The sequence below is a fragment of the Brachionichthys hirsutus genome, chromosome 11 (genome assembly GCF_040956055.1).
Source record: "Brachionichthys hirsutus isolate HB-005 chromosome 11, CSIRO-AGI_Bhir_v1, whole genome shotgun sequence".
In the NCBI taxonomy this organism is placed as follows: Eukaryota; Metazoa; Chordata; class Actinopteri; order Lophiiformes; family Brachionichthyidae; genus Brachionichthys; species Brachionichthys hirsutus.
The window spans coordinates 5304480-5327364 of NC_090907.1; the positions used below are offsets into that span (position 1 = coordinate 5304480).

Below are 22885 nucleotides of genomic sequence, written 5' to 3' on the forward strand. Positions count from 1 at the left end.
CCCTCTTTTCCGGCAGAGTGTTATAACTACTGAATGTCTAATGAGGCTCTGAAATAGAACTTTATAACCAGAAGTGATTGATTCTCACTAATAAATATATCATGTAACCAAATTTAATGGTAAAAAAAAAAACATTTCGGGAAAGAAGACAAAGGTTGTTTTTTTTTCTGTATACCCCGCTAGCTTTGTTGCTCTTCATTTATGACAAAGTCACGACACAGACACCTATGCAACAAACACATGCCGTATGACCCTTAAAAAAATATAGACAAGTTTAACCAGAATAAGAAGCTGTTCCAATTTGGAGGGACATTGATTTAGAAATGAATGCATTTCCCTTGCCATTTTTAAGAAACATGGGTAGGAGTGGATTGTCGAGCTGCACTGCCTGTCCGGTCATGAGTTGTGTCCCAGTTGGACACCTCTGTCTGTTGTCCTTGGCGTAGCAGCATTGCAAAGTATTGAAAGTATGCATGTGTCTCCCTGGAGCTTACTATGGGTCTCAGTCATTTTGCAGTGTCTTCACACACTGTAAAATGTGCCACAGTTTAATCTGTACGCACACACGTGTGTGTATGTGTGTGTACGCGCGCGTGCAGGTGCGCGCAAGAGGACAAGATGTTCACTTGCTGTGTAATATATGTCCCCAAATAACAGGTGCCATGATAAAATTGTTGCAAGCATTAGTGCCTGAGTGAGTTTGACAACTACCAACACTTGAATTGATTGCGTGTGAGGATTTACAGCTGCAGCTTGTTCAGTAGCGACTTCGTGCTTGAAAGCCTGGATCTTCACTCTGCAAGACATTGGGCCGTCTGCTTTCAAGATTCAGACTGATGTTACACAATCTCTTATTGTCGGCTTGCTCGTTTTTTACTTGCTTTTCATTGAACAGCAAAGAAAGCAGTGGTTTTCTGTTTGAGCGTTACTCGCCACTCTTTGTAGATGGTCTCTGTCACTGCGAGCTGCAGGGCGACATAGAAAGGTTGGCATCGTATTTCAAGGTAAACAATGCCAGACGCAGAGCCACTGATCTGGTTTTTGTGCTATAAAGGGCAAGCTGGGTTTTATGTTTTTGGATGCCCTGAATTCATGAGCTCCTGTAAACCTGTTTCTACCAGCCTTGTGTTAGCATTGACAAGGGACCACCGATAGGTGTGTGCTTTTACTGTTGGGGTGGGGGGTGACCTGAGTGCAATGCTGATCGGCATGTACACGTCAATTTATTCCGGAGAACGGAACAAAGGAATTCTAACCAGTATCTTTCTCTATATGCGTCTGTTGTTTTCTCCTTTGTTGGGTTCGCTGTTCTTTCTGATATAGCAACACTTCAAACAGACAGGCGAGCTGTAAATATTCACCCCCAGGTGTATAAATATTCATGCATATTAATTTCCTGCAGCTTATGACAGTCTCACAAATCTCCTTGAACACTAGTGACAATTCCTGTCTTTCATCCATTTACAAGATGCTTTCGCAGCAGTACTAACACTCCCGATGCAGCAGCACATGAATATATGCACATTTGCGAATGTCATTATGCGACTGACTGGCTGTTGGTTGAAACTGTCAATTTGAATAATAAACCATCTGCAATTGAATTGCATGCCATCTGATGAATGATTGACAGTTTTGATGTTTGGATTGTGAAAGTTGTTGCCCTAACTGGCAAGTCCAAGCATGTGTCCCATCAGTCTTTGATCTTCCAAATGTTGCACTGATGATGCAGCATTTCACAACCTCGTGTTTTCAATGGTGAGTTATTGCTGAGCCTGTTGATGCTCATCGGCACGTCGAACAGGAGGTCGTTCAATGCTTTATTTCTGTCCTAATAAAATAATCTGGATTTTTACAATACTTTATTGGGGAAGAATGAGATTTGGTTCTGTTGCCCAACGCAAACACATTGGTGCCAGCTCTTCAGTCATACTGACTTTTTATAGGCTTTCCGCATCTTCTTGAAGCTACTGTTCTTTCATATTTGTTTACTCTTGTGCTGATCTGGAGACCCCCCCCCCCCCCCCACACACATGTAATAAAAGCTCCATTTGTATGGCATATCCTATTACATACTAAATACTTTTAATTGATTTGTCCCTCGGAGGGCAATTTGGTTTACAGCAGTTACACTTTCTACAACCGTAGTCTGCTGCTGGTCGCCGCGTGCGTATGCGCCAAGGAAATGTGGGTGAAGTGTCTTGCCTAAGGACACGACTGTACACGTGTGCCTGAGCCGGGAAGCGAACCGCCAACCTCTCGATCATAGGACGACCCTCTCAACCATAATTTCTCTCTCCCACGACGAGTAATTACATATTTAAGAAAGAAGAAGAAACATTCCTTTATTAATCCCGAAGTGATTCTTTACTGTCTTGCTGTACGAAGTCACAATTAACAAGATTTTTCAGATCTTACTTTGTCTTCGGTTACTATGCTCATTATTGACTTACTTGGTGAACCAAAAGTTCAGAAATAAATCACCTAAAACAACTGTAGATAAGAGGAAGATGTAAGTGAAGCTCGTGCAGAGAAAACTCTTGTATTAATGGGAATTTTAGTGAGCCAGATTATTTTGCTTAGTCAACATAAGAGACGGATTGTTTGATTCCTAAATGACTTTGCTTTTATTCATCAAATGTAACAATGATGCATAAACGGTTTTCTCTCTCTATATTTTTTTCAGGTGGTTGTGACAGGGGCACCCCCAGGGCAGGACCCATGAGGAGTCATAGAAGATGCTCGCAGCCTGGGCGCCTCTGTTGTTCTTAGCCATGTGGGTGAGAAGCACCTCTGGTGGTCCGCTCTCCTTCAGATTAGGTAATCTATAATACAGAATTACAGCATTGCACATGCTTGTAATTATGAAAGAACATCTTTCAAAAGTTTTTTGACACTGATTATGGTCATTACTACTTCCCTTTGCATGTTACTTTGCATGTTTACTTTTTTTATTATTATTTTTCCGTTGTGAGGTGTGAGTTTACCTTTCTGAATGTTTTTCATGCTTTCTTATTAATCGTTAAACCTGCCTTTGCCATATCATCATCAGATTACCGCAGTGAAATTAACACACCTATGAAGTTGGAATGTTGTGTAAAACATAAATAAAAATACAATACAATCTTCTGTATTTATATTACCGGTACAATACATTTTAGTACCTGCTTAGCCTGAGCGAACACCTAATCTAGATTACATTACAAAGGAGCCAGTTTTTCTTCATGACATAATAAGGATGAAGTCACTTAATTTCATTTGGTGATATACAGTGGCGTTGTCACTCACAAATTGTTATCAACTATATATAAGCTTTTTAGCCCAATAAACGTTTCTCTTTTTAACAGAATGTTGTAAATTCTATGTGGTTTTTATGGTTTACCTTCATATCCATTTGTTAAGGGTGGGAGGATGTGCACTTCCCCTTCAATATACTGAGCTCAATATGAAATCCTAATTTACTCTTGTGAAAGTTTCAACATCAACCCAATAAGTGCCGTTAGTTAGTTTTAATCTGCCGCCGCATGCTCACATTATCTCCAACGGTTATTGTGCTGTTGAAATAATTGGTGTTACTTTTGACACACGGGTAGAAAATGTCTCCAACAATTAGGCACTTGCGTCTGGTTCTCTTCTGTCTCCGAAGCACCACAAATGTTTCCTGGCATTGGGAGAATTTGGGAGCAAGGAAGTGTCTGTTGATTTTATTTGCTGATTCATAATTTTACCATGTAAATCATGGTCAGAGAAGCAACAGCACTGCAGAGAAACTCATTCATATTTTCCCAACGTGCCGCACATCTTTCCTGCCATCTGTTTAGTCCCCAGGTGGGAGATGTAATTCATCCAGCATCCCCTGCATCTGGCCTCAATCTCATTACATGTGTTGTGTACACCTCTGGAGGGAGGTGCAGAAAGTGATAAAGCAATAGTTTATCACTGTAGCTCTCCCAAGCTGACAAAAGCCGCCATGTACTGCATGGAGGGAGGTATATAATGATATTATTTTGACATATGGGTGATCTTTTCCTTCCATTTTCCAAGCTGTATTTTGTTTTTATTGTCAATTCAAAATATCTTTATTGCCCACTCGTGGCTACGTGGCAATATAAAGTCTCCTGCTTCATGTCAGCACATATGACAAAATACAATTTCAAAGTATTCAATCAAGACAAAACAAATTTCACAAGATGTGTTTCGTTATAGGAAGTATTAAAAAAAAAAAGGAGTGGTAGGCATTGTGATTGACAGCAGAACGTCCTCTATGGTAGGAACTCTATACCAAGTCTGCACTGCCTGATTGAAAAATGATGAACATTTCCAGGATATGTTGGCTTCAGGGGTCCTCGGCTGAGGGTGTTACACATCTTTCTATATCCGGTCCATATCCGATCGGTCTTACAGGCTGCCGATGCATTTCATTTTGACAATATAGATGGATAAATAGCACTCCAGGTAAGACTCAAATGATGTAATTTCCAGGTCACTCACGAGTCTCCGGGTTAACATTAACCTGATTAACCTGAAGCTGCATTCTTATGTCAGAAACAGGTGAATAGAGACGACTCAGCCTCTGTTGTACCCTGATAGGGGTGACATCGTGATGAATCTGTAAGATTGTAATTACCAGGGCAGGTGCTGGGACTAGCCGTTATGTTAATGGAACACATGGCAGACATGACTGATGCTATGCAATTATGCACACTTTGTTCCTGAGTTTACCATATGAATTATTCAGCTAATCTGATAAAATCCCAGACCATGGGGGGATGCACAGTGTATGAGCGCATCGTTTCCATCCCACACGCACACACACCGACACACACTCAAAACCCACCCACCACTATTTATTATTCTGCGATTGATAAAGACAAACTTTTGTCCTTTGTCTCATTAGTCCAAGAACATGTGTGCATACTTTATATAATAAAGTCATAAGCTTGCTTGCCTACCTTCAACTACAAATCATTGGCACCTAATTTATTAACCAATACAAACTGCAGAGGGTGTGTGTGTGCTGGAGTAATGAAGCTTACCATGGGCTAGAATGGAGGGTAGGTGCTTTACCCTTATTGCATACTATATTTAAGCTTCGATTGACACAGGCAATATTTTCTGTCAGTCTGTGGCTCACTCTGTGGATATTTCTACCTGGAATGCCAGGAGGAAATTAAAACTTTCTCCATGTCTTCTCTTTAATTGCTTGTTCCGGAGAAGAGCTTCATGCTTGCAAGAATATCTTGGACTAACGTGTGAGTGGAGGTGACAAAAACATGCTTGTCCCTTTACAGCTCTTGTCCACATGTGTGTATCTGTATTATTTAGTCCACAATGGTTAAATAAAATCTTGATGTCTTAAAATAAACCTTTTTGGCGCAAGCATGGGAATATTTGTTTGTGCATTACTTGTGTTAATTTTTACTGTTTACAGATAGACAAGAAGCTCAAATGATAGCCAGAGTAGATTCGCGTGTATTGAGTGTTTGTGTAATGGATTACAGAGCCTTGAAGTATTTTCTGTTAATTTAACAATGATTGCACTTCACTGATTGCTGCAGGTAAGGAAATGTTTTGGGTTGATTCCGATTATCCTTTTCGGTTCATATTTCATTGTATAATTTCAAGACATGTACTCTACTGTATATATTGACCGTGCTGTACAATACTCTTACGGGTAGTTCTGCATGCTGTAGCTTAAATTGAAGGCGACTGTACTGGAGTTAAGGGGCTTTGGCTTGGATCATCGCATTCAGTTTGTATTGGATTTGCTCTCGTGCTTTGGAAAAACACTAATAATGGCTGAGATCAGAACCCTGATGGGACGTAACCTCGTAACACGGCCCGGCGGTTTCCGTGGCTTATCATAGCAGTAGCTTTTTCTCTTCCATTTTCTGTGTCTCTTCATTGTCCGAAGGCTGCCCGTTTGTACGGCATCACAGGTTATTTTTAGTCACTATGTACAAATCCCACCCGCCAAACTACCTCCTTTTTAAATTAGATGTTTTCCCCAAGTTCTGTTTTGTTTCTCAGAATTCTAATTCACCAGCGCCACTCGAAATGTGTGAATTTTCAAAGTGCACCTTCTACTACACCAATACCCACTATGGCTTTTCAACTGACGGATGTGGGCCTTGCAAAGATTCCAATTTAGCTTATTTTACCGAAACTGTGATAGTAACTGCTAGTGAACAGCAGGGGCATGATTCCTTTCTGGGTCTTGTGAACAGGAGTGATGATCCATTTATTCACAGGTCCACGTTGGTGTTGTGGGTTTTGCAAAATTGTTTTGGGCCAAATTCCAATAGTGGTGTAACTTGGTGTAAAAATGCTATTCATTGGAAGGTGTTACAAAACAGTCAGTTACTAATTAGATGGGACGATAGGACAAAAGATAGAACAGATACACTGTTAAGGGTTGTAGGTTTTGTTTAACTGATAACTTATTTTGAAGCCATTTATTTTCTGGAATATTATTTCAAACAGCACCTGCTTGCTCTAACACTCGCCTAAAACAGATGAAAAACAAAATACTAATATATAAAGTCCAAACATTTGACGACCTCTATACGTGCAAATGAAGGCTTGTTTGTTTTTATTTTTTTATTTTTTTGAGAAAATGCAAGATCATGAAAATATAGATATAAACAGAGGTCTGGCTTATCTGGAGATTCTGATGTGAATATTTATGAATTGTGTTGCATTGCAGCATCTCACACCAAATCTTTGTCTTAGCCTGTGGTCCATCAAACATAACATTAAAGAGTGTTGTTATATGAAGTCTTTGAACGTGCATTTCTATGAATTAGATTAATCCACGTTGAAACGGGGGTGAACAAAGATAATTAAATTGCCCCGGGGCCTTTTCTACATGGAACTTGTAAACAAGCATGTAAACTTGTAAACTGGTTCTGTACACCTCACAGTGCATCAGTCCAAGCAGTCTGTTAATGTCCCACAACCAGATGGTGAATGTGCAGACTGATGCCCCAGTGTCAAATGGCTCTCTTATCTCATCTATTCATTTTATACCTGCAAGACAAAATTATCCACACACACTCACAGAAATGCACATATGGAGGCCCCTCGCAACAGCTGACACACTCCTCCCTTGACACCCTACGTTGCCAGTCCCACACCATTACGCCATGTCTTTGATTCTGGCTCACTTTGAGAGGTTTGGCACCTTGCCACAAACCCCTCCTCAGCTTCTGCCAGGCCCTCTCCTCTACATTAATAGGTTGGCACAGTCATCTTCACCCTTGCCTTCAAGCATCACCTCTAGCCATACAGATGTCTCGTGATTATTTATGTATTTGTGCACCTGCCTGTGACCATGTGCTAACATGCATGAGTGTACTCGCACGTTGTGCGCCTGCCATAATCTTCCTAACTTGTGTGCATCTCTAGTATTGCCTACTGTCTTAATTTAAAGGCTCTTATGAAGGAGGGAAGAACTTGTTGCTCACTTAATGGGTAATTAACCTGGCTTCTGCTCCACTCCAGGGAGGTTTTTTTTATGCCACATGAACAGTTGTGAGTGCTTGGGCAACAGAAGAGCTCATCAGTTATGATGTGGTCATAGGAATTCTGTAGTGTAATTTATTTCTAATGGTGAGATGGTGCAACATAATGTAGTCATGATGAATTTAATGAAAGTAGTTGAATTGCAAGTTAGGGAAAGGTTCTCATGCAGAACATGAGTATTCTAAATAAAACAAGATGATCAATCAGAGATTGCAGGGCACTTGGAGGCAAGGGTCTATCTTGCAATGTTAAAGAATCCTTTAAAAAATTCTAGAATCTGGATCCAGATCCGGATCAACGCCATTCTCGGGGGACCGAGCCACGGACAGAACCTTGCTCGTGTAAAAATTTCAAGTCGATTGGGTTACTAGTTTTTGAGTTGGTCGCGTGGACAGACAGACAGACAAACAGACCCAATTGCAATACCCTCGCCTCCCCTTCGGCGAGGGTAATAAAAATCTGTAGATTTTAAATGATTACAATGTGAGGAATGACATAATCCAGTCAAACAATCAGTGTTGTAAAAAAAATAAAAACCCCAGTAGAAGTCATGAGTTTCGGCCACTAATCTCTGAAATGGAGACTTGACAAATTCCCAGACACCATTGTTGGTAACATGAGCGCAATTAAACCCAAACTCATGTACGGCTGAGCCTCCGGAGCAGCGTGGCAGTCTATTAGCTGTGTACAGACAGGTAGGCGATTTTCACTGTGCACCCAGCTGTGTTATTAACTCACTTTGCACTGAATCAATTGACAGGTCTCTAGGTGTCGGTGTGTGTTAGCGTGTGGCTGTTCTCGTTTGCCTTTCTGTCACTGGCTCCCTGCTGTTCAGGATTACTGAATGAATGTCTCCTGTGTATTCCCTCCTATCTCTTTATCCCAGATTTCACAGAGTGCATTCCAATAGGGAAGCCTTGTGGATTACCATCCACTCATGTTCTCTTCTGTCCCAACCTGACCTGTCCTTGAAGTCCTCACCATATCATCTACATCCACACATTTGCATCGACTCGTGCGAATATGTCATCCGCTGTTCCTGTTGCAACCTCACTGACTAAGGCCTCTTTCCTACAATGTTTCTCAATTGCATAAACTGAAGTATAGAGGTATATGTACCCTTACAAAAATGCCCATGCAAAAGCTCCAGCAGACGATGCTTACCTTGTTTACCTCTGGGTCAGCATTGTTAGTTCCTCCTGCTCTGTTTATCAGCGGGACTGTGACAGCCTCTCATTTACGGATCTACGCGTACGTTTTCTTTAATATGCAGTATGTCCCTAGTGGTGTATTGGTTGCTGTAGGAAGAGACCAACAACCTGTACTTGAACTTCAATCAATCTTTTTTTTTTTTTTTTTTCCCCTCGCTGGAGCTGTATTAGAAGCATTTCAGGTAACTTTAAATGGCAAGAAATACTTCCTCTCCTATTCCAAAACATCAACACTCACAAATGGTAAGTCTTGTTCCAAATCCCTGTGGACCAGAATCCATGCGGTTTTTCTGTACATCTCTGTTCCCTTCCTTTACCTTACCTTTGTGCAGTTTCTTTTCCCCAAAAGTGATTCAAGTCACGTGAGGAGAACATTGCACCCCTAAAGACATTTCCTTACTTCATCAAAGCTCAATGGCACTTTTTAATATTAAAAGTGATGATTAGAAATCCCATTAAAATGGGATTTCTAATCATGCATTCCCCCCATTTTTCACATTTTTGTTTTGTTACGTGGATTTTAGTAAACAATTGCAGTGTTGTATATTTACTTCAGAAATATGTACCTCTCTACTTGATTTCATTCATGTCATGCAAAATTTCAAATCTTTAAATTGAACAATGCTGTGGACAATAGCGGTTTCCATTCAATTATTTTCCCTGTATCACTTATTGCATGAAGAGTGAATCCGATATGAGCTACGAATGGGCGCAAAGCACACCATCTATTCATTTAGTATCTTTAAAAAATTCAAGAAGGGTAAATGAGAGGGAAATGGGGGGGGGGATATAACTCAAAGCTTGGAAATGACTAGTGATGACTGATAACTGGTTGACATAGAGATAAAAAGTCACCACATCAATGTTCACAGTGTGACCACATGCTAGTGTGTAAGGGAGGGGAGATGAATTAGAAGTGCTAAAGACAGTCTAAATTGAACAGATTAGTGTCTGACTGAACAAAGATGCTGTTGCCCTTTTTAATTAGACTGAAGTAACAGGATGAATATCTATTGAGAGGGTGAATATCTATCTGGAAACCTCTCAGTTCTAAATACAGTAGCAGAAGAACAATCTGGTGTATCATTGCTCTTTGAAACTTTTGATTAAGCAGATGCCCCGTATGGCCATGCACTTCAAACAAACCAAAGGAGTCACAGAAGAGGGAATTAAACTTGGCGCTTCTGTTCAGGCTATTGTTGTTGTCCGATACCTGATTTATCTGCAGTGAAATCTTTTGCCTGCAGAGCTGTCTGCCACCAGGGGCCCTATTCATGTAAAGACACTCTGGTTTTAGTTTTATGGCGTATTATTTTACTTTTATTTTCATCACATCAAGTGATATGTTACACCACACTCAAATGCAAAGGCAGTTCTCGGGCTGCAGAAGTCTTTAGCAGTCTCTGCTATTAAATGGTGCTCAAGTATATGCAATGGAGAATATTATGTTCCTCCAGGCTTTAAACATTCTTTAGTTTTACAGGTGACTCTCTTCCCCTCTCCCTGCATGGCTTCATTAGTTTCTTTAACGGCATCACATATTTCATTGGTTCCTTTTGCGGTTAAAGTCTCCCCTTGTCCTTTCAGCCAATTACATGCTATTGGATCTGTCTGAAGGGCAGGTATATTGAGGGAAATGGGCTGACTGACATCTGCTGTCGGCTGGAATTTCCCCCGGACTCAATTATCTGCTCAGTTGCCGGCCCACCCACCTGTCTATCTGCAGCCCCCCCGAGTCCAGTTTTCAAACTATAATCGTAACTTTATTCATTTAAATACCCTCTGTGCTCCTCCCTGTCATCATCACCTTCGACATTACCATCATAGCCATCAACCTTGTGACATCACATGCCGTCACTTCTCATAGCCTTCTGGCGTTGAAGTTTGTTGTTGCAACAGGTCCGGTTCCCTCTCTTTCATTCCTCCTTCCACATCACTCTGACTCTAATCTATCATCTATCACAAACTTTCATTTGTTTTCTCTCATGTAGACAAAGAAAGTTACATTTTACTTCTAGCATTCATTTCCAGCTCTCCCCCTCCCATCACCGTTATAGTGAAATTTAATTTAATATTTAAATTTAATTTAACTCATGCTTCCAAGCGTGAGCACTGCATGTCTTTTTCCACCCCCATAACAGAATCACGCAGACAAAGACATTCTGTTTTAATATGAGCTGGAACAGAGAGGCAAGCTGCTATAAGTAAAGGCGGTGGGCACTCATGCATGTTTGATGACCTCTGGGGGAAGATTTATGTAATTATCTACCATTTATTACCAATAAACATGCCATTTAGGTGAATTGATCAGTCCAAATTGTCCGTATTGTATGACTGTGTGCGTGAGTGGTTGTCTGTGTGGCCCCGTGATGTGCTGGCGAAACGCTTGGGGTGTCCCCCGCCTCTCGTCCATAGCATGCTGGGCTAGGCTGCATCAACTCCCGTGACGCGCAAGGCGAAAGGTGGCTGTAGATGAGACGGATTAATGGAGACGATGGATGGATTAATTCCACTGAAATTTAAGCAACTACGTCAAAGTTCAGTGTTAACCGAAGTGTTAATTTCTCTGACTTGCGTATTCTGACTGAAACAACTGCTCTGGAATGAAACATTTTATTATTTAGAATCAGAATCAGTTTATTGCCATTGTCAATGAGGGTTCACAGACTAGGAATTCTTCCGGTGAATTTGTGCAACATGTATAACAGGAATGACTAAGATACAAAAAACGTAGTACAGAACACATCACAAGACAGCAGCATCAGGAGTGGATACACAGATGTATATTGGTAGCAGCAAACTAGTATAATCATGTAGTTTTTAATTTAAGTCAAATTTGCAATAGTGCATAAGGACAATAAAAATATAAATCCCTTGTTTGAAGTCATCATTGTAACTGATTTAAATATCCTGGAAGAAGTTCCCACCTTTTTTATCCAATCCTTTCAATGCGATTTTGCCATTTCCCCTAAATCCTGAATCTTTATTGAAGCGTCCCGCTCATTGCAGGGTCAGAGCTGTCAACCAGCTCTATCGGGGGGAAGCAGGGCATTATGGGCAGGCTGGAGCCGACAAAGGTTAACTAGATGTTTGTGTTTTTGCCAGCACTTTCAGTCACACAAACTCTTAAATTGACTGTTGCGGTGTGACTTTCTGTCAGCTCTTGGTTGCTGGGCAGTGCTAATGTTCACAGTCCACTGATGCCATCCCCAGTGAGTGATGGCCTCCGCCCAGGCGGGGGTTATGTAATCACCGGTGTGTTGGTCTGTCTGTGTGTTACCAACATAACTCAAAAGGTTTCAGACGGATCTTGATGGAATTTTCAGGACATATTGGGAATGTGACCAGGAATCAGCAGCACACCATCCCCACCATACACTGTGTTGACAATGCACTGCTTCCCCCTCCTGAGACGCCGGACGGTGGTCCGGAACCCCCCCCCGGTACATGGTCAAAGCTCTCCCGGACGTGGGAGGCAAAACTTCTTCTGACAGGAGATTCTGCCAGTCGTTCCCAACAGACCCTCACAATATGTTTGGGCCTGCCAGGTCTGTCCACCAGGTGGTAATGGGTGGACGGCTCCGGCCCCCTCTTTGCCCGAGTGTCCAATTATTAGAACAATTAGAACTGAAATCCATGAGGAGTTCTTTCCAAAAGAAGAACTGCACGATTACAACCTCTAATTATTGTCTCTTTATCTCAGTGCAACCACTTCATCTTCGTTGTTAGCCCCGGGAGGTTCTTTGTGCAAGGAATTGGAAGACAAAGGCAGAGCTGCCACATAAACGTCATTATGGATGGGTATATATATTCACAGGCCCCAACTGATTTTGAGTCATAATCACATAACCGGTGCTTTAACACCAATTATCACAATACAATGTTCATTTGATGCCTGAGTTTACGATTCCATTTCCCTATGTTTTGATTTTCCACTGAACAGAAAAAAAAATGGATGGATAAAAATCTTAACAGAATTGTACATTCCATGTTAACGTTCAGCCTTGGACTGACGAGACTTAAGGCATCTGTTCATTCACACATTGTGGCAGGTGTGAGTGGGCTCTAATTACATTATTCAGTTTCTTGTCATCAGGTCTTCCATGGGTGAGTTTCATTATGTGCTGTAGCACCTCTACTTCCTTTGCAGGTGCAAACCACAGGTCTTGCAGGTGAGATTGATTAAAGTGTCAAACTGGCAATTCCACTTGCCATGCGATCAGACAAGCAGCCTGATTGGCTGCTGCTGCATGACTGGTGTACGTTCCAGTCACGCTCCTTCAAGTGAATGAAACAGCTATTAAACTAACGATGAGGCGCATCATTTTCATCTGTTGAAATATGCGACTGCGTGAGGGTTTGGGCTCACTGAGGCACATGCTGCCTTTGGTGCATGAAGAAAATAGTGAATAAAATAATACATTGGTTACAAAATAATCTTCCACCGCATTCTTTGCTTTATTGTGCTTTAAAAACCACAAAACATCTAAACACTAAAGCCCAGGAAAAAATCTCCTGCATTTCCGTACACAGATGGATCAATGTCGAGACAATAGTGGGTATAAAAATAGCCTGAGTGTGTGTGTGTGTGAGGATGCAAAGAGAAGCTCTATAGTGCACTCAGCGTTCACGCATGTGATTATGTTACTTGCAGGAATCTAGTGCATGGAATGCAGGTTCTAACCTAACCTAATGTTAAAGTGCGGTCACTTTTATCGGTATTGCTTAGGCATTTTTGACACAATCTGATGCAGAGCATTGTGTGTGTGTATTGTGTGTATAAAGCCTTGTGGCTTTATACACACAAGGTCCCAAAAAATATTTTTTTTTGACAGTAACATACTTTTTTGTCTACTTTGGACAAAATAATCAGTCTGCAAGCACGGGACACACGGGACACATTTTCTGGTCTACCTGCAAACACCGTGTTATTGCATGTTATGAAGCCCGCTCCACATTGACCTCCATAAACTATGGAATTTAATTCGTTTTTTTTGGGGATTACCATCATGTAAATTTGCCCAGTGATGATATCACATCAGCGGATATGTGTGTTATCTTTGCAAGCTCGATCTGTTTATTCAACTATGTCATCCACTGGGAAAGGCCCGCTTCACTCACATTCTAATTCTCCGTGCAGCTCTGCATGTCAAATTCTGACATGTCATAACACTGCACCTGCAGATTGACTTTTCAACGTTCAATTTTCAGCCAAGTTATGCCTAATTGTATTTTTTGTACCTTATTATTTTCACACTTCTCAGAGTAGGTTGCTTTAATCTCATTCCTCACCTTAAACTGTCCATTTCATCTATTTAACTGAAGGACCTCAGTGGCGTATAATTACAGTAATTGGGAAGCTTGCTTTTAACCATCTGCTGCTCATTTTATTAGTTTCATTTCGCAAAAAGCAAAAGCAGTCCTGTATTGCTATCTTACAGCAGAAATTTTGATTGTAACGCTGTAAAACATGGATCAAACTGTATGACGCATGCACAGAATCTCTGATTGAATAACGAATGGCCCAAAAGAACAACATGGATCCAGTTCGTTGGAGGAAAAAACAGGTTTCTAGTGCGAATAATTATTTCCTTTTGTTTTTTGATGACAAACACTTTTCCTCTTGTGTTTTTTTATTTATTTTTTTACCCAGCTGCCATTGTTGATGACCCTATGGAGTGCAGCAGAGGGGAGCGTTTGGCCATCACTCTGGCCAAAGACAGCATCAACAGGAACAGCAACCGCTCAACCACTGGCAAGCTGGAGGTGGACATCTTTGAACTGCTGAGAGACAGTGAATATGAGATGGGAGAAACAAGTGAGTAACAGTGACAAAGAAAATAGGCAGCTGATTGCTTGGAACAAGAATGTGTTGATTGAGCACTGATTGATGTTTGTGTGTTGCGTTCAATAAAAGTAAAATAAAAGCATACATTGTGAGGAGTTGCCACATCCACCTCAAAAAAAGAATAGACTTTTGCTTGTGACTTAAGATGTACAATTGCTCTCACCGCACATAAAACCTCTTCCTCAAGTTGAAAGGATCTGAGTGGTTGCCACACTGACAGGATTTCTTCATAATCCTGTCAGTGCCTCTCTGTGGAGACGGTGTGTGGCGCCCTGTTGCCTTTACACCTCACCGTTTATTGATATGCATTCTTCAATCTTTAATGAAAAAACCCCTCCCAAATCAATATGGAACAGGAGCAATCTCCCGAGAGCGAGGAATACACAGCTTTGACTAGTAGAGTGGGAATTGATTTTTAATACAACGCATTCTCACTTTGAAAAACCCAAGAGCCTCAGTGGCCTTGTTAAATCCATGGAAACGTCACGTACCACAGCAACAAGATATTAAATCAATTTATTTGAATGGTTCACAATCAATACTCTAAATACTTTCCGTGTGTGTGTGTGTGTGTGCGCAATTAGAGGCAGGAATTGGATTTGGGATGGATCAGTCGCCACAGTAAAATGAAAATGTCATTGTGGGGGTCACTACCTGCTCAGAATAGTCCCCACCCACTGCTGCATGTGGAGTCCACAGTTCTTAATTGATGCTACTTTGGAGGAAAACATCACAGACTCCAATTTATAAATATTCTTTCACATCATGCTATAAATTACAGTGGAACTAGGAGAACCTTAGCTCCTCTGCAAACGGGGCTTGAAATCATCCGCTCTTTATGTATCACAGGTTTCACGCATGTGGCTCTGATACTGGCAAGGAGCTGTGTAATGTTGCTCATTTCACAATATTCTCACTTTCTGTTCTACAAAAAGAAGTTGATCTTTTGTCTTCCAGATTATGTGAATATTTTCTAACGTTATTAAACAGATTGTACTGTACTGTTGTGCAAACACTTAAGCCCAAAGCTCTTCTGACTCTCCCTTTTAATTCCCATTATGTCTCAAATATATGTAAAAGGCAAGCTGCATGGAGAGGGAGTAAATCAACGTGTCATGAGTTCCAGGAGGGTGTGTGTGTGTGTGTGTGTGTGTGTGTGTGTGTATGAACTGTAAATAAGATGTTTCTCAAGCCACATGGGTTCGAAGGGATTACGCATTAATCATTTGATTCACAGCTTCTGGTTTCACTAAACAAATGCAAACTGCCTCAGACATGAATCTGGTTAATGCCATGTATTTGCACTAACTGCATGATCATCACACACATAAGCTGTACATATCATCTGTTCTTCTGCTTATGACACCAATCATAGATCCTCACAGTAGAGGTACAATTAGACTGCAGTGATTGTAAACTCATAAGAGTTTTGGGAATTAAACCATATGGCCTGTGTAGTTCCGAGATAAGTTGAATTCACATTTGCTAAATAGGATCATCCCCAAAGATAAAGCCTTTAAAATGAATCCTTGCAAAATACAGAATGTGGGAAGCAAGATGTAAAATGTGTGTTTCACTACGGCGGATGGTGTGAAATCCATGTGTTAGAAGATGTTTCCGTCATCTCCATTTATGAAAGTCTGTCCATACTTCTCCTAAACTGCATTTAATTCTCATGAGAAGGGTCAATATGTTTTCTTCTGAGTCTGCATCATACATATTCATCATAGACAAATGGATTTGCCCTTGTTCTCACCCACTGGCGCGTGCAGCAGAGGGTTACGCTGAGGCAGTGAAAGTACTGCCCCCGGCTTCTATTTGTGCAGAGGTCCAGGTGTATCCATTAGCATCTGATCGAAGGCCCCTCTTTTTTTTTTTTTTATATCTCCAAGAACCCCTAGACTTAACTTTCATGCATAGTCATCCTACGTCCCCTTCCTTCCCGCTTTCCCTTCCAACCCCTTCTCGCTTGTTTTTCTTAGTGTGCCAGATCATGTCTAAAGGGGTAGTGGCAGTCCTCGGTCCCTCAAACAGCCCAGCCTCCAACTCTATCATCAGCAACATATGTGGAGAAAAGGAGGTGAGTTGTGTGCATTTCTCTTTGCTGCTGGGGCCCTCTTAGGCAGAGTGCTCACAGATAAGAATAATGTGTATCACTCTTTGTGCATTTATTTGTAGAAAACTGAAGCAAAATAAAATAGTTGTTAGTGAAAATAATATCAAAGGTGTCATAACTCTCCAAATCATCTCAAATCAAAGCATTGTGGGCATTCCATTTCCTCCTTCCCCGAATTAGTTTGAAACACTTTGGGGTCCCTGAGGCTTGCGAGTAACATTTTTTTATATATATAAATGAAAAGACAATACAAAGTAAATGATTTGCTGTCTTGATTAGACATTTACTAGTTTTTGCTATTGCACATCAGCTGTTTGAAAGTGTGATACAGTGTTTGCTCAAAACATGATTTCACAAATGACTCAATTATTGAAAACACTTGGCTAAACAAGTAAAGAGACATTCTCTTGTCTGAACAGTGAGGGGGAAACATATTTTCCCTTTACACTAAAGGGATTTGACTTCAGTCTGGCATCGGTTGGATGCTAATTGCTTTGTTTGAACCTGACATGCTGTGTTTTCTTGCCTGATATTAAGAGACATGAAAGGCTTTGGAATAATACAAATCTCAGATCAAAATCAATCCTAAATGTAAAAAAAAAAAGATATCTATTGTAGGTTCAGAACATTATCTGTGCTGCATTTGCAAACATGGCTTGTTGGTTTAGGAGTCAGGATTTTATCCATGCGATGTCAGAACAGTCCTAATTAGAGATTACAAAATGTGCACCATTTCATGCTTCACTTCATACCACTCTGTTTATTGTGCTCTCTGCCATAATTGGATTTGATCCACAGCGACGCTGTCTTTTTAACTGAATAAATTTCATTAGTGTGACTATTAAAAGACATTCCATTACATCCCAGTCTCCATGATACCCTCTGATACACTACAACTTAATGAGACACCCGCCTGTGATAGTGGGAGACAGTCCTTAGCTCCCTGCCGATAAACATCTCTGATGAGTTTTACTTGCGGGGTCGGCAGCTTTGAATAACTGACCTTGAAACACTCTATGCATATTAAAGCTCTGAGAAAGTACGATGATGATGTTGTTATCTTATATAATGCACATAGTGCAAACAACAAATAGACAAACAAGAGCAGCATACATTAAGGCGTATAGTTTTTCCACAATGACTGCAATTTGTAATTTATTTATAACTTATTGTATGGGGAGGGCAGGGATGACAGTGCCTGGAGAAGAAATTTGCTGCCACATGTTTCAGTTTCATAGAAAGTGGTGCTCTTGTTCATCTGCTCTATAATTCTATACTGCAGCTCTATTTTTCTTCCGGCAGCTGTCATCTCCCAGCTGTTCAAGGAGAACCTTTTAGTTTTATTTTTTAGGGGTTCAAACTGTAGTAGCAGTTTGGTTCCTCGACACCACGAGTAAGGCAAATTAATAGATTTACAGATAATGTGAAAACCATTGATTTGGGGGTCCATCCACGGGCAAGAGGAGGGGCACACCCCAGACATGTCGCCAGCGCATTGCGGGATTTTTGGGTGAATTGAGAAATGGAAATGCAAACTTTGACCTTTTAAATAAATAAATAAACATGAAATCTCTAAAACTAAATGCTATTGGGCATCGTAAGGAAGCCGATTCATGGCAAATTTAGTTGACGATTAAAGCTTTGACATGCACCTCAGGGGGTAAACTAAGTCACTGAGATAAAATAATACTCATGTACCCTGGAATTCCACCAGTATTCCAGAAACACCAAGGCCCAGTTCAACATTAGGGTGCTCAAACGCTGAGTCAACCTCAAATAATCAAAACATATTCCTTAACCAGCAGCACCTTTCAGGAGTAACAGCAGTACTTGGGTAGATTTAAGTGGTGAGCTGAGTAAGAGGAGTTAATATAATTGTATAAAAAAGAAATAACAAAGTAATTTCTATAAATCAAGAAAAGCTTTAATCACAATCAGATTTACAATTAATGGACTTATAAGTGAAGTCCATGCGTCGCTGCACTTGACGTACTAGCTGTGGCTTACTCTGTATAGTTAAGGAGTCAGAACTAGAATTGGGGTCACAGCGCCCCCTACCACAAGGCAGGAAAACTGCATGCCTCAACTCGTGCCTCTTTTTCAGCCATTTCATGATTTGCTTGCCCACAGCCAAGCTGGGATAGGCTCCAGCAACACCCGTAACCGGCAAGGTGGATTAAGCGGCTGTCGATGATACGATTATCTCATCTACACGAAAATGGGTGGGCGGAAATAGAAATTTAATTTGAGGGTATAGCCAGTATCAAATGCATGATGTTGCTTTATGTGCAAGCTATTTGTGAAAAGGGAATACGGTAAACTGAAACTGTGTTCGTAGCTCCCGCTACTTTGACTACCTCATCAGTCATTGTACATTTTAAGGCCACATGTAATGCTGACAGACCTCAATAGTTCATCATTTCATCCATCCTTTCTCTGTCGCTTCTGCTGCTGCTACAGAGGTTATTTCCACTGCGACTGCAACAGAGCGAGACTGAGCCCATCTGGTATTCACACTAATAGACACTCATAGAGATGCAGTTGCAGTGGACAAAATATTGACTGTCTGCGTTAATGTTTGTGGTTTGTCTCTCTTTTGTAGCGGGAGATGCTTGGTGTCAGGATTTAGAGGAAGGGCAGAGTAATAACTAATGAGAAGCATTAGCTGCAGCTTTATATAACAGTTCTTCTTGCTTCCTGCTGCAAGTAACTAGAATAGCAGAAGTGTTCGGTGCATTTACGGATAAGAACTAAAACTCTAATTTATAAGTGATCTCTCAAATCTGATGGATTAGTCCAAAAACGTCCTTTCTTCTTCAAGCATTACAAAGGTCTATACTTAGTCCCCACTCATATTTCTTCAAAGGCATGGGACTAAGGTTATTTGTTATTAGCTGTGGGAAGCTCTCAAATTGAATTAAGTTAATGTCATTTATTAAGTATTCATGTGCAGAATATTTCATATGAATATTTTAATATATACCTTGCTCTTGGTCAGATTCCTCTCAGTTTAAGCGTCCTCATCTGTACTATAAAAGACAAAGCATAAAATAGACCCATGTTTAACATACTCGTATGATTTAAAATAGTGTCAGATGTTTTCACAAATATTAATGTCCAGTCTGATTCTTTGGGGTTGCTTTGCTTGCAAGCCCATCTGGTTGCAGGCATACAGGGACATTATACGGAAGCATTTTGATTGGGTGTTGCTATGGTGGGCAAAGAGAACGCATACTGGATTGAGGTTTGCGGTCAGTGATATACCGGTACGTCAAGCCCTGGAGAACAGCACGACTAAGAGACGTGCACTTTAGAAATACACACACAATGATTATGATTAACTATTCTGCAACCATCTAAAAATAACTCGACCATTTATGCTCATTCCTTATTTTTTATCATGAGTTTGTGGTGTTTTCTTTACCTCCCTGGCTGTGCTGCAGGTGCTATTCCATCTCATTTGCTGTCTCTTTTGCTCTTCTCCCATGATAAAGCCCTCTCTGTCTAAATGATGGGCTAATGGTGCTGAAGTTACTCTGAAAAAGCAATTCGCAAATAGTGAATCTGTTCCTTGTGTCTCTATGCCTGGGTTTAATTCCAAGAAAGTTTGGTGTCTGGAAACATTTCTTGAGATAACTCTATTAGAATTCCTCCGTGTTAAATGGCAGCAGTGCTTGTTGAGCAGGTCCACCAGACAAAGCTGAAGCAAAGATGATTGCCTGTGAATGACCACTGAAGAAATTAGAATCCCTCTCCCCGTTCTCTGAGCTATCTATGTTGCCATCCCACTGCTTCATTTGTTTCATTATTGTGAGGTATTCATAATAGTGATTGCAGCATTGTGCAAACTTATTAAAATGGTCAAATAGCACAACAGCCCTGGGGATATATATACACATTTTTTGGAATGATTGTTTGTGACATGAAAAGACAGTTTTCTAACCCAGCAGAGCCTCTCTGGCCAGAAAACCACCCACAGCACCTGTGCTCCCTTTCATTGCCAGACACTGAACCGTAGCTGGCCATAGAAAAGCCTGAACAACCCAGTTTAAAGAAAACTGTCCTCGACCGCATGAACTGCGGGATATGTTCTCATGGACCAAGGGAGGTGGGCTGCCACGGAGTTGATGACTCTTGGCATGGGAATGAGCCCACAAATCAGGGTAGCATCTTCTTGGACTCCCTTGTAATTAGCCAGATCACAGCAAAAAGGTAGTGGGTTCGAGTCCTCTCTGTACGGAGTATGTCCGCGTGGGTCGATGACAGTCTGTACGCAGATTAAAAGCCTCATGACTGAGGTTTCATTAGTTGCTCCTTGAAGTAGCACTTTTCTCCTCTCACTCAATATCCCGTATCTAGAATCACCCTTTTTTCCTCTTTACCCATGTCCCTTCTCTAATAACGGCAGTTACAGGCCCTTACATAATCTTCTGCTATCATTACTCTCATGTCCTTATTCCTTCTCTTATTTTCCCTCCATTCTTATTGTCTCATTGCATCTCCTTCATCGAACCCTTTCCCTAAGGGCAGTGGACATTTTGCTCAGGTTCTCACTAATCATTCTCAGGTTGAATCTTTATACCTGTTCTATACGTGTGTATGGTTGTATTAGTTCTGTTCTGTCAGCCTTTTTTTCTCTCCTCAAAGGCCATCTTCGGGTTTGGCTCTCTGCAGTAATTTTTGCTTTAAAACCATAAGTAAAATCAGTTGCTCTCCAGCCAGTGATTTCACGGATCATAACAGTGATCTGATTATCCAGGGCTGGTCTTCATTTTCCTCCGTGTGGGGGAGACGGAGCCCACCTTGTGATATATGGAGAATAAAGACAGTGTGGAGATTATACTTTACATTTTATATTCATAACAGTGTAGCAGAAAGATGTCTGTTGAATCTCCATGGGATTTTGACAGCTCCTAGGCCTTCACAGCTCAAATTCAGACTTTGAAAAAGAAGAAATTAATTTAACTCTAATGCAAATTACCTTTTTGATGTCAACCCTCCACACTGCAAAAGCTATCTTTCAAACAGCTTGAAGTTTTTACAGAGAATTTACAATTTTTAAAAGATTGTTTTAAATGTACCCATATGGCATCCTTATCATAATGCGCTCCATATTTTATATTCCATATCTATCTTATGCATTTCTAATCACCCATCTTTCTATCTGTTTGTCTGTTTGTCATATCTATGTGCTGGGAAGTCTTAAGAATTAAAATCTCAGGAGCTAAAGTGAAAAACGGATTTAATGTCAGGTTCTCAGCTGAAGAAGTCTTGGAAGTGGAAGCTGCATCATCCCGTACACATTTATTTCCTGTTTTTGGATTTTCTTTTGCTGCAAATTTTTGGCTCATGCCAGAGTTTTGAAATTGTTGGTGTTACCTTATTACAGGTCAGTACATAGTTCTGTGGCAGTTCTCTTTCATGCGGTTTCAAAATTCTCAACTTGCATTGAAATAGATAACAGTAAACCTTTATGCTGGAACAATGTATCATTTTTTTTTTTAAATAATATAATATTTATTATGCCAAAGCACCATTTGATAATAAAAGATATGGACTCCTTTGGAAACATGTTGATGATGCCTTTTTGATGTTTAGTTCCTGCTTGTTGTGAAGAGGATCACATGGAGGGTGGGCACCGTGTATTATTCCTCATCCAGCAGCATGCTGTGTGTGCAACTCTGTTATCTTTTGTTAAGTTAGAATCAACCCACATACGGTCTTCATGTTGAAGCATGAGCAGGGTCAGGTCAAGTCAAATTTATATAGTCCCAAATACCAACAAATTTACATCAAGGCTCTTTCCAAGAATAGAAGTTCATTACGCATCATTCCTTTTGCCTTTTCCCTGTAATTTATTCAATGATCCTTGCATATTCATGCTTTGCTGCCTGTAAAATGCCAAATCCTTTCATGTAATGGCTTTTACATGTCATTTATATTAGTTCACACAAACACTCCATCCATCTGTTCCTGGCCCGGCCCCTCTGTCAAATACTACAACCCATTGTGGCCCGCAAGTCAGAAAGGTGTCCACCCCTGATCTAGACCATACTCTTCATTCTATATAGACCCACAATCCACCACGACCAAGCACCCGGCAAAGCAAAGCACTTGTCTGTGCATGTAACCACAACTGTTGATTAAATGTGCAACATGCTGCACATAATAATGCTGCGCCTTATTTCA

At 40.8% G+C, this 22885-nt stretch overlaps 1 protein-coding gene across 1 annotated transcript in view; it reads left to right on the forward strand.

The window, feature by feature from the left end:
• The first annotated feature begins 2735 nt into the window (after positions 1-2735).
• grik4 (glutamate receptor, ionotropic, kainate 4) overlaps positions 2736-22885 on the forward strand; it is a 67455-nt gene continuing 47305 nt past the window's right edge. The window contains exons 1-3 of the mRNA XM_068745281.1: positions 2736-2817; positions 14386-14550; positions 16563-16660. Of these exons, the coding sequence (XP_068601382.1) occupies positions 2736-2817; positions 14386-14550; positions 16563-16660 (345 nt within the window). The remainder of the gene's footprint in view (positions 2818-14385; positions 14551-16562; positions 16661-22885) is intronic.